Genomic DNA, 13643 nt, shown 5'->3' with positions numbered 1-13643 from the left:
CGGAGTGATTTTCTTAGCCTGCTTTCTTGCCCACAGAAATCAGAGATCCCAAGACGACTTTTTATACTGTCCCTGTCCAGACTGAAAATTTTTTAAACAAATTCTGAAGTATCCATTTATAATCCATCTCATTACACAAAAGCCATCCATAAGTCTTTTGGAGACAGTCCTTTTTTTTTTTTTTTTAAAGTAGGCTTCACACCCAGTGGGTGGGTGTGGAGCCCAACGTGGAGCTTGAACTCACACCCCTGAGATGAAGACCTGAGCTGAAATCAAGAGTCAGACGCTTAACCGACAGCCACCCAGGCACCCCTGAGAAGCTGTCCCTTTTCTACACTGGGCTTCCTGTGGGGCTGGTGAACAACAGCACTGAGATTCTTAGGAACCTTGCACAGGGTCTACAGGGTTATGCCTGTAAGACCTGGAGAGGACCCTTGTGTGTCTGAAATGTCCTAGGAAGGACGCACTGTCACTTCACGTGCTTCAGGCAAGCTGTGAGGCAGAAATGAAGGCGTCCCAGTTCCAAACTTGAGCCTAACGAGCCTGTGTGTTTCCACTTGTGTCTCTCTTGTGACCATCGGAACAGGCCTGACTCGAGATGCAGAGCCAATAGCCTCATGAACAGAAAACCTTATGCCCCAGTTTGGATTTGATCTTTGCCTGAAAGCCATTTCTCAGTACGAGAAACTTCTGCTGGCTTGAGAAACTTATGAGTTTTATGTTTTCTACAAATCACATTTGGAAATGAAATAAGTTGTTTCTTACATTACATCTCTCATTTTAGAAAAATCCAGGTGTCGTTATCCTCAACACTGCCCAGAAGTGCTAAGCAGATCATTTAGTTTGTTAGGTACATTTTCTATTTTCTGTGTAGCTACAGGTAACAAACAGTTTTGTTAAACTCTACACAACTCATAATCAAAATCTCTTGCGGCTTCTAATACCGTTTCCCCGTCTCTTCTGAGACCCTTCCTTGACAGCCTCCTTGGAAGCTTTTTAGGCTTCTGTAAACCCCCTCATCCAGGCTTTTAGGTTTTTACTAATCATCTCCCCGAAGTCCTGCCAGCCTCCGTGTGCCACTTGTTCCCCAGCCCAATGCTACAGGACTTAGGCCTATGTTATGGCAGCAGCCCCCTGACAGCTACCCAGTTTCTGTATCAGAATTTGACAGAAGAGCAGCATTTCTGAGTGATAGAGAGTAGGGGTTTCTTAAAGGGATTAGATCCTAGGCAACTGTGGAGCGAGAGGGGGGGGGATCAGCGCGCAGGGTATGGGCTCCGCCTCTAGGGTGGGGCCTGTTCTGATGGTCACGACGAGACACAAGTAGAAACATGCAAGGCTCCTTAGGCTTAAGTCTGGCAGTGGCACGGCTTCATTTCTGCCTCACAGCTTGCCTAGAGCAAGTCAGGTGGACAAACCCAAGGTCGAGAGATCGATGGTTTGCCCCGCTCGCGTGGGAAGGAAATGCAAAATTACATGTCAGGAGGCCTGGATATAAGGAGAGGTCTGAATTCCACCAGGAATACGATCTACAAGGGCAACCCCGAATTCCAGTGGCCTTTAGTTTGTATCTACCTCACACAGACATGACATCACACGGCAGTAGAGCTATTGATTTACAGATCTTTTCTCCTGTACTTACTTCTTTGAGGGCAGGGACTATCTTATGTACGAATATACCCCGATTTCTTCTAGCCCATTGCCTGAAAAATATCCACCGAATTAATGAATGAAGCCGTTTGTGGGCTTCCGAATTGTAAGGCCTGTGGTGACAGCCTTGATTTTCAAAATCAGGGAGGTATTCAGGGAGGTGCCTTTTTAATATTTCTTTTTTTTTTTTTAAGATTTTATTTATTCAACAGAGATAGAGACAGCAAGCGAGAGAGGGAACACAATCCGGGGGAGTGGGAGAGGAAGAAGCAGGCTCATAGCAGAGGAGCCTGATGTGGGGCTCGATCCCATAACGCCGGGATCATGCCCTGAGCCGAAGGCAGACGTTTAACCGCTGTGCCACCCAGGCGCCCCCAGGGAGGTGCCTTTTTGATATTTCTTTCCCCACCACCATTAACTTCCCTCTCCCACCCTTCCTCTTTTGTTACCTTTCCATTCCTACCCTCATTCCTGCCCCACCCACATCTAGAGAGGAGAGAATCTCTCTAATACACCAAACCACTCTTCCAGGTTTGTATCAGTCGACGACGTTTCTTTGAGCACTTACTATGAACACCATACATGAAGAAACCAAAGGGGTTAACTGAGTATCTTCCAGGGCAGTTGACACGGCACTCACCTGTTAAATGACAAATTTTAAACTGAAAAGGACAGATCGTAGAATCAGGAAATTGAAAAAAGTTAAGAGTGTAATGAGTCACACTGAAGTTCAGAATGAGCAGCTGTGTAAGCATAAAATGGGAAGACTTGACCTAAAGGTGGGTCACGTGAAAGCTTAGCACAGGCCAAATGTGTGACACAAGTACACATTCTGGACGCCATGCAAAGTAGTAGTAGTGGTAGTAATGGCTAACACCACTCAAGCGGTTACTCTGAGCCATGCACTATTGTAAGCCTTCGTAGGTATTAGCTTATTTAATCCTCATGAACCACCTGTCAGGAGAGCCTAAAATGCTTCCATTTTACAGATGAGAAAACGAAGGCGCAGAGCAGATGTGTAGCTGACTCAGTGTCAGTACGTGGTGGAGCCTCGATAGGAGCACAGGGTGGGATGCAGAGCCGCTCTTGCTATCAGCTCAAGTGTCTGCAAGGAAAGCACCGTAATCCCGTTCTCTTTTGAACTGGTCAATCCATGTTTGCAGTCTTGGTACAGAGAGGACAGTACAAACCAAGGGGTGTCCCCAGACCAGGATGTGACAGGGCTGGGAACCCACTCCAATGGTTGAAGAAATTCAGAGGCACACGCGTTCCAGTATTTAAAGGCTACCGTGTGAAAGAAGAAGAATCCTATTTTGTAGCCCCAGGGAAATCACAGGTTTAGGCTGACGGACGTTTACGAAGGACCTATATCGGGCCAAGAAGTCTGCTTGGGGCTGGGGATTCAGGCATAAGTAGAAGACCTACTTCCTGTTCTGCAAGAGCTTCCGCTCTGGGGGTGAGGGAGGCAAACCTGGGCTCCCGTAAGACCTTTCTGAACAGTGTCGCAGGCTGGCCTGTGGACTTCGTGGCACTGCAGAGCAGCACGTCTCCTTCCCCAGAGGGACGGATGTGGCTCCTGGAATCTCACCTGCCCAGACAGCAGAGGGGACTCCCGCAGTGGCTGGGAGGGTGGCCTGTATCTAGGAGCGCGCCTACGCACAGAGGGTGCACAATCATTGACTATATGAAACAATGAACATATAAAACCAGGGTATCTCACATAAAAACCTGTGCTTATTTGTTTTGAAAAGCTGGAAGATATGGCAACAGTGGGCCCACAGGTTCACATGTGTGGGAAGTGAAGACCATACCCGTGTTCAGCGTCACCACTAGCCCAGCTTCACCCACTTACACTCTCTGTCTTCTCCTGGACTTTGCTCCTCTGGGTTAATCACTGAAATCTCTGCAAACGTTCAATGTCAATGAAATTGAATTCTACAGTTGAATTCTAAAAGTGGGAAAATTTGGGATGCCTGGGTGGCTCAGATGGTTATGCGTCTGCCTTTGGCTGGGGTGGGCTCTGGTCATGATCCCAGGGTCCTGAGATCGAGTCTGGGATATCAGACTCCTTGCTCAGTGGGGAGCCTGCTTCATTTAAATAAATGTTTAAAAATAAATAAAGTGGAAAAATTTTGTCAATTAACAGATTGCATTATGAATATCAAGAAAATTATTTACCTGACATTTTCATTGTTTTAATCAAATCATTTAAGATAAATTTCATTACTTTCATAATGGTAGCAGAAAATAGATAAGTCATCTATTCTGACAGCAAGGGAAGAGAATATCTTTTTTTCTAAAGATATTATTTATTTATTTTACAGAGAAAGAGAGCACAAGCAGGCAGAGGGGCAGAGGGAGAGGGACAAGCCGACTCCTCACTGAGCAGGGAGCTGGACACAGGGCTCGATCTCAGGACCCTGGGATAATGACCTGAGACAAAGGCAGACACTTAACTGACTGAGCCACCCAGGCGGCCCTGAGAATATATTTGCTTAAGTGAGAATTCTAAAAAGTATGTAAGTATCATATACAGTTCATCTTTTTTTTTTTTTTTTTTAAATCATGAAAGTACTGTTTTCACAAGCTGATGACCAGGGTGGTGATGAGGGTTGGTAATTTCTAAATGCCAAAAGACAAATGCCACTCCTTTGACACATCTTCCTACAAGAAACAGACATTCTCCTCCAGATACGTGCTTCCTAATCTATCCAATAGATAATGCAGCAAAATATTTGAGATTTGAATGAACTTCCAGTTTTTTCTTTATTGATTTCCTTTCACACTGTGAAAGGAAAGATCACTGTGATAAACTGTTTCGATGAATAACTTACCTGCTTAGGAAAAGCAAAGAGCCCAAACCATAAATTCAATTTGATTCAGAAGAATGATGGAGATGTCAGCTGTGGAAACAATGGGCCCTTTCACCAATAATAGATGTATCTTATGCCAGTCCCCCAAGACTGATTTTCAACATTGACTTGCTGTGCTTAGCAATGTGAAGATGTTCTGAACCCTGGGAAATAGTTTCTGGCGTGCAGGAAACAAATGTGCCTAATTCTGAATTGTTGCCAATCACCAAGGGAACAAAGAGCCACCAATTTCTGGTTGTCACAGCCAGGAGTTCAACGGCATCCATGAAGCAGGATGTTGGCTCTGTGTTCTGATGGACAGAAATAGCACTTTATCAACTGAAAGACCAGGATATGTACTATCCAGGAGACGAAGTCAAAATCACTCCATTTCAGACACTTGAAGTTCACTTAAAAATAAAAACTCCCAAATATTTTTGATATTTAAAATGAAATATTTTATATCACCTTCTGATGAGATTTCCCTTTTTACCTCCATGGTATAGGTTTCAAGATGTATTAAGTAAAATACAAACATGTACACACACTCACACACTCACACACACACACAATATATAAATGGTGACACATACGTAAAGTATTTTCCTGAGAAAACGCAAAGATGCAAGGGAAATTTTTATGTAGGGCTCAGACAACTTGCCATAAAACACAAGGTCCCCAGTGAAGAGGTTGGTTGGTTGTTTTTTTCATGTAAAAAACCTGGCAGGAGGATAGGAATCCATCTCCTGGGGTTGGACTGCCTGCCTCTAAGCTCCGTGTAGCCCTAAAAGTTTATCGTTCCATGAATTAATTCTTCCAGTGATTGTTGCCATAAACAAACTGTTCCTTGGGAGAGGAGAGGCAATTTGGAAAGTCATATATACAGGCCCCTAGCGGTATACAAAAGAACCCCATTCTTTAGGACTGACAATGAGCACGCAGCCATTAGCTAAACAAGGACCCTAAAGATGACGGGCTTTGCCAAAACTTTACCACACCGATGACGCATAAAGGACAGTGGATTCAGATTCCAACTCTTTCAAGGGAAATTTTTTTTTATTAAATTAAAAATCTTCGTCCCTACATCTTAGAAAGCACTACTCAAGCCTGTAAGACACAACCTTTTTGCCCTTTGTTTCTACCTCTATACACACTGGCTTTCTGTGGGGCATGACTTCCCAAGTTCCCCAACATTCATTCCTATCCTCTATCAGAGATCTTAAAACCCTGAACAAAGGCAGAGTGAAAGAGTAGATCAGAGAAGACTCCAAGATCTTTTAACTCAGCTGTAAGCAATGCCACATAGTTTCTTTTTTGGTGTGTGAATGCGCTGGACATGTTCTCAAATAGCACACAAATATACACTGCTCAATTCAACTGAGAATCTCCCACAGAAAGCACTTCAAAAGAGTGAGAGAATCACAATGTTTCTATTCCACTATAGGTATATTATTTTAAAGTACACTTGAAATTTTAAATGTGTCCAAATTCAGAGGTTTAAGAAACATCAAAAGCCATAGATACAAGTTTAAGAAGCTGAAGGCTGTGAACTTCCCTTCTCATGTAATCCATGCTTAATTTTGCATTCCTCACAGGTGAGCAGGCAGTGCCTAGAATGGAGGCAAAAACAGAAGTTTGTGTTTTGACACTGGAAGGTCTAGTCTTAACACAACATTACTGGCAGACATTTCCTTTTTTCTTTCTTTCTTTCTTTTTCTTTCTTTCTTTCTTTCTTTCTTTCTCTTTCTTTTCTTTTCTTTCTTTCTTCTTTCTTTCTTTCTTTCCTTTTTTCCTTCCTTCCTTCCTTCCTTCCTTCCTTCCTTCCTTCCTGAGAGAGAGCTCAAGCGGGGAGAGTGGTGGGGGGGAGAGGGAGAGAGAGAATCTCAAGCAGACTCCACGCAGCACGTGAGCCCAGCACAGGGCTTGATCCTATGACCTTGAGATCATGACCTGAGCCTAAATCAAGAGTCAGATGTTTAACCAAGTGAGCCACCCAGGTGCTCCCTGAGAGACATTTTCTATGTTAAAGTTCACAAGTCTAATTTTTTAAAGTAAAAATAGGAGCTGTTTCTTGGTTTGAGACCTCCAGAATTTCATCCCCAAAAAAAGGGCCAATAATGATCTTCATGTCCAATGTTTTCACAGTTTTCTTGCTGCCTCTTGAATAGAATTCACTGTGACAAGTGAGGGTCTTTAGAGAAATGTGTCCCCACCACTAATCCTATAAATACTCTCGTAGAAATAGCTATTATTCACTGAGCACTTCCTGTCATAAATAATCATTTCTATTCCTTGTAACATGCCATGAAATAGTTCTGATCACCACTTTCTACAGAGGAGAACACTGAAGATCAGAGAGTATAAGAATCTTGTCCAAGGTTACCCAGCTTTGTAAGTGGTAGAACTGGTTTCCACCTAGGTACTCTAACTGCAGAGGGAATGCCCTTAAGACCAGAGTCCTGCGACTCACACCTCTGAATGAGAGTCATGATACATATTAAACCTAGAAGGGTTCTGAGAAGTCCTGCAGCAGAGAAACCTGTTCCCCTTCTGTGTGGCCCCGTGATGGCAGAAGCCATGTCCACTGACGAAGGTATTCTTTAGAGACCTGAACAATGCCTTGTTATATATGTAGTTAGAAAATTGTTTAATATTATAAGTGGTGAAAGGGCCTTCGTTGAACTTTTTATAAGTATCTTCTTTACAATCCCTCAATCAAAAAGATTACAAATCTGTTGCAACAGTATGGATGGAACAAGAGTAGTGTGCTAAGCAAAATAAGTCCATCAGAGAAAGACAAATAACATAGGATTTCATTCACATGTGGAATTTAAGAAACAAAACAAATGAACAAAGGAAAAAAAAGAGAGACAAACCAAGAAACAGACTCTCAACTATAGAGAACAAATAGATGGTTACCAGAGGGAAGGTGGGTGAAAGAGGGGATTAGAGGACACTTATCATGATGAGTACTGAGTAATGTACAGAAGTGCTGAATCCCTATATTGTACACCTGAAACTAATAGAACACTGTATGTTAACTGTACTGGAATTAAAGTAAAAAACTTAATAACATTTTTTTAAAAAGTTACAAACCTGTTATGACCTGGACCAAAACCAGCCCCACGCAGCTGATCTTCAACGGAATGGAATTTACTCTGGCATACTCGTATGTATGATGCCTTTCCAAGGGCAAATCCCAAGATACCCGCAACTGTAAAAGCAGGTTAGGAAAGATCATTTAAAAGTTCAGAATCTCCTCCATTAATTATCTTCTAGAACTTTCTACATGAACTGTAGTAATTTTTACCTGAAAAGTACCACGATAAATCAATGAACAAAATCTCTGCGAATGAATCTCCCTATTAAAGAGCAGGATTGGGAAATGGAGACTTTCTGATCTCCTCAGTTTGGAGCTGGTGGTAGAAGGGCCAGGATAGAGGAAGTGAAGGTGCTGTCTCAGAGACCGGCAGCCAGAGGGAGGCCCAAATAAATGTCTGAGGCCACCAGGGAAGGAAGGGATGGGGTTTGGGTTGTGACTATAGGTAGCTACCAAACTCCTTGGCAGGAATTCCCCTTAACTCTCTTGATGGGTTAGAGTAGGGGGAGCTGTAATCCATCCTGCCTGCAGGGAGAGGTCACGAGGCAGAGGGAACCTCCTAGGGGAGAAATATCCAACCTGCTCTTTGCTGGGAATGAGGTTTCAGGCTGTACACTGGACTGCGTCTTCCTTGTATGTAACAGGTCTATGTATAATGAGTCGAATAAGATGAACCCCCAAGTTCATGGTAAATGTATTATTAGAAAGTCCCCGATTTAAAAAAATTTTTCATTTGCTAGGTCCACTATAGAAAATACTTTGAAAAAACTAGCCAAAAGAAAAAAAATTAAAACCCCTCATGGCTCTACCATTCAGAGGGCTCTGTTGTTGGTCTCTCTTGTATATCCTGCCCTAGTCCAGGCTTTAGAGAGGCTTGTTGAAGGTGGGGTCCCTACTGCTCAGCCTTATATCAGAAAGTGTTGCATGAACTAGGAATTGCAAAGAGACGAAAAATGGAGACTGATTTTTCAGAGAGTCAATACAGGCAGTTTGGTCAGCCTGACATCCATATCTCCGGTTGCTATAAACATCTATAAAATGAATCTTTTTTTTTTTTTTTACTTCTATAACTTACGTGCAACTTTGGGCAACGATCCAAATCTTGGGTTAGATGCTAAATAACCTAAGGAGTAATATAGAAATATGTTATTGTTTCATTTTATAACTTAACCTAATTTATAAAGAAACCTTCAAAGTTTAAGATACACACAGATTCTCAATCTAAAGAGATGATTTTTAAAGAGTTCTAAGTCAATTCTTAATTGAACTTAACTCTCGAATAACCTTTCTTGGCAAGCAGCAAGTATTAGTCTGCCAAAATGTATAGGAAAAGAATATGAAACAGAAAATTCAAGACTGATTTAAAGATGTCAAGGTAGGGCGGGGTGGGGGAAGGGCACCTGGATGGCTCAGCTGGTTGAATGCTGCCTCTTGGTTTCCACTCAGGTCATGATCTCACGGTCCTGAGATCAAGCCCCATGTCAGGCTCTGGGCTCAGCACAGTCCACTCGGGATTCTCTCCGTTTCCCTCTGCCCCTCCCCCGCTCATGCTGTCTCACATTTCCGTGCTCTCTCTCTCTCTAAATAAGTAAAATCTTAATAAACAAATAAAGATATCAAGGTGGGGCTCCTGGCTGCACAATCCCTGCAGCATGTGACTCCTGATCTCGGGGTTGTAAGTTCGAGCCCCATGTTGGGTGTGGAGATTACTTTAAAAATAAAATCTTTAAAAAATAAAAAAGCTATCAAGGCAAAGGTGGAGCTAACAACTTAGTTCCAAGCAATTAGGCATCGCCTCCTCTTTTTAAGTAACTCAACAGAGTCTCAGTTTAGAGATTCATTATATATATATATATATATATCATAGTTTTTAAATGAAAACATTAAAATCTGTGGTAGGCAGAGTTATGGTCTCCCAAAGATGTATGACCACATCCCAATCCCTGGAAACTATGAAGAAAATGGAATTAAGGTCGCTAATCAGATAACTTTTTTTTTTTAAAGATTTTATTTATTTGTCAGAGAGATAGAGCACAAGCAGGGGGAGCAGCAGGCAGAGGGAGAAGCAGACTCCCCGCTGAGCAGCAGCCTGACGGAGGACTTGATCCCAGGACCCTGGGACCATGACCTGAGCCAAAGGCAGATGCCCAACCGACTGAGCCACCCAGGCGTCCCCAGATAACTTTAAAATAGGAAGACTATCCTGGATTATTGCAGTGGACTCAATGTAATCAAGATGTAATCATCTTGGATTGTGGAAGAGGGATTCGGAGAAAGAACCAGACAGATGGCAGGATGAAAAGAACTTGCTTCAGTGTTGCTGGCTTTGCAGACAGAGGAAGGGGCCATGCGCCGGGGAATGTGGGTGGTCTCTAGAAGTGGAAAGGGAAAGGAAGCCCAGACCAACCTTCGCCGCCTCCCAAGGAAGGTAGCACTTTGACTTCTGCCCACTGAGACCTGTTTTGGACTTCCAACCTCCAAAACTGTGAGATAACAAATTTGTGTTGTTTTAAGCCACTATGCTGGTGGTAATTCATCAGAGCTGCCACAGAAAACTAGCACACGAACCTGGAAAAGTGTATTTGCACACTTGCAGGACACTGTAGATTTTAAGCAGTTTAATATCTATAAAACATAATCCCTATAGATGTTGTGGCCATATATTTTTGTTGTCAGAAATGATCTGATTGCTACTGATTGATGGATATATTTCTATAAAAAGCCTATCTTTGAGCTATAAAAATGAAATAGGGGCGCCTGGGTGACTTAGCTGGTTGAACGGCCAACTCGATTTTGGCTCAAGTCATGATCTCAGGGTCCTGGGATCGAGCCCCATATCGGGCTCCATGCTCAGTGGGGCGTCTGCTTGAGGATTTGTCTCCCTCTCTCTCTGCCCATCTCCCCACTCGTGATCTCTCTCTCTCTCTAAAATAAATAATAAATCTTTAAAAAATGAAGTCATATTTAATAAATCACCTTTAAAGACAAGAGTAATATTGAGTGAAATGGGATTCTCCTAGATATATGACATAGATGGTCTTTGAGACCCCAAAAGGAATAAGAACATTTTCCCTCATGTTTGCTGGGTGTAATACTCTTTTGAAAGTCCTGGTAATCAGCAGTCTTCAGTATAGTGGGCTTCAACAAAGTCAGGGGCCTTGTTGTTATCTGGGGCCCAAGCAAGGCCTAAGGGGGCTCTGAGAGATGGAGATAAGAAGAGAGTCAGACAGGAAAAGTGGAAAACTCTAAGAGGCAGGGAGAGGCCATGTGGGGAGATGCTGGGCGGCTGCTAGTTCTCTGGATCTGTGTTCAAATTAGACAGGTGAACTTCCTCAGGCAGATGCAGCCTCTTGCCAGGATGAAGGGCATGATGGGCAGAATGCGGTGGATTTCCGCACCCCGCGTCTCCTCTTTGGAACACGCTTCTGTGGGAGACAATCTGTCTAAGTGTATGTGGAGCCCCAGGGAGACACAAGGACTCTGGCTGCATTGGTTTCCTGGGCTCTAACAACTTATCAACAACTTAGTGGTTTAAAGCAACACAAATTTGTTACTTTACAGTGCTGGAGGTAGAGGCTCAAAATGGGTCTCACTGGGTGACTCGATCCATTTGGGTGGCTACCCCAAAATATGGCAGACTGGGGGGCTTATCAACAACAGAAATTAATTTCTTAGTTCCGGAGGCCGAAGTCCAAGATCAGGCGTCAGCATGGTTGGGTGAGGGCCCACTCTGGGATCACAGACTTCCTGTTATCATCATGGGATGGCAGGGGCTAGGGAGCTCGCTGGACCTCTTTTCCAAGGGCACTAATCCCCTTCATGAGGGCTCCACCTCCCTGCCAAAGACCCCATCTCCTAATACCCTTGCATGGGGTGTTAAGAGTTCAACATGTGAATTCAGACCATAGTACTGGGCTCACATCAAGGTATTGGCAGAGACTCATTCTTTCTGGAGGCTCTAGGGTTTCTTGCCTTTCCAGCTTCTAGAGGCCAGCCACATCCGTGGACTCGTGGGCCCTTCCTCCATCTTCACAGCCAGCAATGTTGAACTGAGCCCTTCTTGTGCTGCTACCCCTCTGGTTCCGTCTTCTGATTCACTTTTGTATTTTTAATGACACTTTTGATTACACGGGGCCCATCCAGATAATCCAGAATAATCTCTTTTAAGGTCAGCTGATGAACGACCTTAATTCCACCTGCCACTTTAATTTCCCTTTGCCATGTAACCTCATATAGCCACTTGTTCTGGAGATTAGGACATCTTCGGGGAAGGGTGGACTTGGCTGAAAATTAGCAAAAACCTGCACAAATAAATCTTTCTCCAAAAAACAAATGCCAACCGCCAAAAAGCTGTCCAGAGGCTTGGTGAAAACTGGGCTTTCTTAAGTTTAATTAATAGATCTAGAATCTTACCTTGGTGGACTAGTCCTTGGGTGGCAAGCATGCTCACAAGAGAAAAAGGCAGAGCTGTAAAAGAAAAATGCCCCTCAATATTGCTATTTTAAATCTTGGCACCTCATCCAGAAGTCAGGGGAAATTAGTTTTTTTTTTTTCCTCTTACCTACCTTGGCAATGAGTTTTCAGTCCTTCGTTATTTTACTTATTCAACAAATATTTATTAAACACCGCGTGCAGAATTTTCTTGAGATCTTCCCCAGTCACTCAACCTGAAGCCCAGCATTAAGGGGACAAAACCTACCCCCGTGCTACTCCCTCTCCGCCATCCACCTTTACTGAATGCCCTCTGCGCCCCAGATTCGGAGCACGGCATACAACGAAGACATCTTGGTGTGTGCCCATTAGCCATTGAACTTGGGAGCTGCCTTTAGCTGTGTCTTTTGAAATTTTCAATCCTACATAGAAGTTAAAAAAACAACACAATAAACGCCTTCACACCCCATCTAGGACCATTCCTAGCTTTCATCTTGAGTGCTACTTTGTGGCACAATTTGGATATGTCAATTTTCTGAAGATTACAAGATTATCATACTCATGTTAAACATGGGTGATGCTGAGCTACGATTTTTAAAACAGGCAAGTTAGTCTGGCAAAGGCGGTTTCTAGTTCTATCAAAATGCAACTCTTCTTCCAAGAGCAGAGAGTGCTGATAAACACCCAGCTCTTCCTAGCAACCGAGAAAAATCGAACAGCAACCGGTGTCTCCACTCCTATCTACCTCCTGGTAGACAAATGGGTCATACTGAAATGCTGATCTACAAGTACTTACTTAAGTTACTGATTCATAGGTTGTAAAAAAAAAAAACAAAAAACAAAAAAAAACACCATGAATTTCTAGGAGCACAATCAATAATCATGTAGAATGAATATCAAGTTCTAAAGTGTTACTTCCCAAACAATTGACACTGAACTTGACTGATCTGAGAAATCAAAATGCATATTTCAAAGTATNTGAATTTCTAGGAGCACAATCAATAATCATGTAGAATGAATATCAAGTTCTAAAGTGTTACTTCCCAAACAATTGACACTGAACTTGACTGATCTGAGAAATCAAAATGCATATTTCAAAGTATAGACTATCCCAATGCTGCAAAACATTGGGACTATATCTGTAGGCTCTATCATGACATTTTCAAATGGCAGATCATGAATTTTTTAAATCGGAAGGGACTTAAACGCACAGCGTGAATTCACACCCTCGTCTTACATAAGGCAGGCCTGGCAAGAGAAGTGCAAAGTCCCTGCTCAAAAGTGAATCGTAACCATCATTCTAAGGTAACACTTGGTCAGTTTACTGCAGCAAATATCGCGTTAACAAAGATTAAGAGGGGTGCAATTACCTCTCTTCCAGAAACTTTCTTCTTGACATTCTCGGATAATCTTTGAAATCTCTCCTCTGTGGATGTGCAGTTTTGATTTTGGACAAAATAACAGGCTCTGTAAGGAAAGTTATATGGTGAGTTGACCGGAATCATTAGCAAAGCATCTGGTCTGTTTTCCCTAGAGGAATGCGGGGAGGACTCTGGACTCCGGTCACACGGTGTGTATCCTGTGTGGCTGCTGCTGAGTCATGACCAGTC

The 13643-nt window shown here is 43.0% G+C and overlaps 1 protein-coding gene across 1 annotated transcript in view; it reads right to left on the bottom strand.

The window, feature by feature from the left end:
• Nucleotides 1-5539: 5539 nt before the first annotated feature.
• OCIAD2 (OCIA domain containing 2) overlaps nucleotides 5540-13643 on the bottom strand; it is an 8481-nt gene continuing 377 nt past the window's right edge. Inside the window, exons 2-6 of the mRNA XM_034671832.1 lie at nucleotides 13404-13500; nucleotides 12016-12069; nucleotides 8678-8725; nucleotides 7599-7716; nucleotides 5540-6112 (exon numbers count right to left, since the gene is read on the bottom strand). Coding sequence (XP_034527723.1) covers nucleotides 6031-6112; nucleotides 7599-7716; nucleotides 8678-8725; nucleotides 12016-12046 — 279 coding nt within the window. The 5' untranslated portion in view covers nucleotides 12047-12069; nucleotides 13404-13500 and the 3' untranslated portion in view covers nucleotides 5540-6030. The remainder of the gene's footprint in view (nucleotides 6113-7598; nucleotides 7717-8677; nucleotides 8726-12015; nucleotides 12070-13403; nucleotides 13501-13643) is intronic.

Source organism: Ailuropoda melanoleuca, chromosome 11, assembly GCF_002007445.2.
Source record: "Ailuropoda melanoleuca isolate Jingjing chromosome 11, ASM200744v2, whole genome shotgun sequence".
Taxonomy (NCBI): domain Eukaryota; kingdom Metazoa; phylum Chordata; class Mammalia; order Carnivora; family Ursidae; genus Ailuropoda; species Ailuropoda melanoleuca.
The sequence above is the reverse complement of the archived record's forward strand: the minus strand, read 5'-3'. Positions and strand labels throughout refer to the sequence as shown.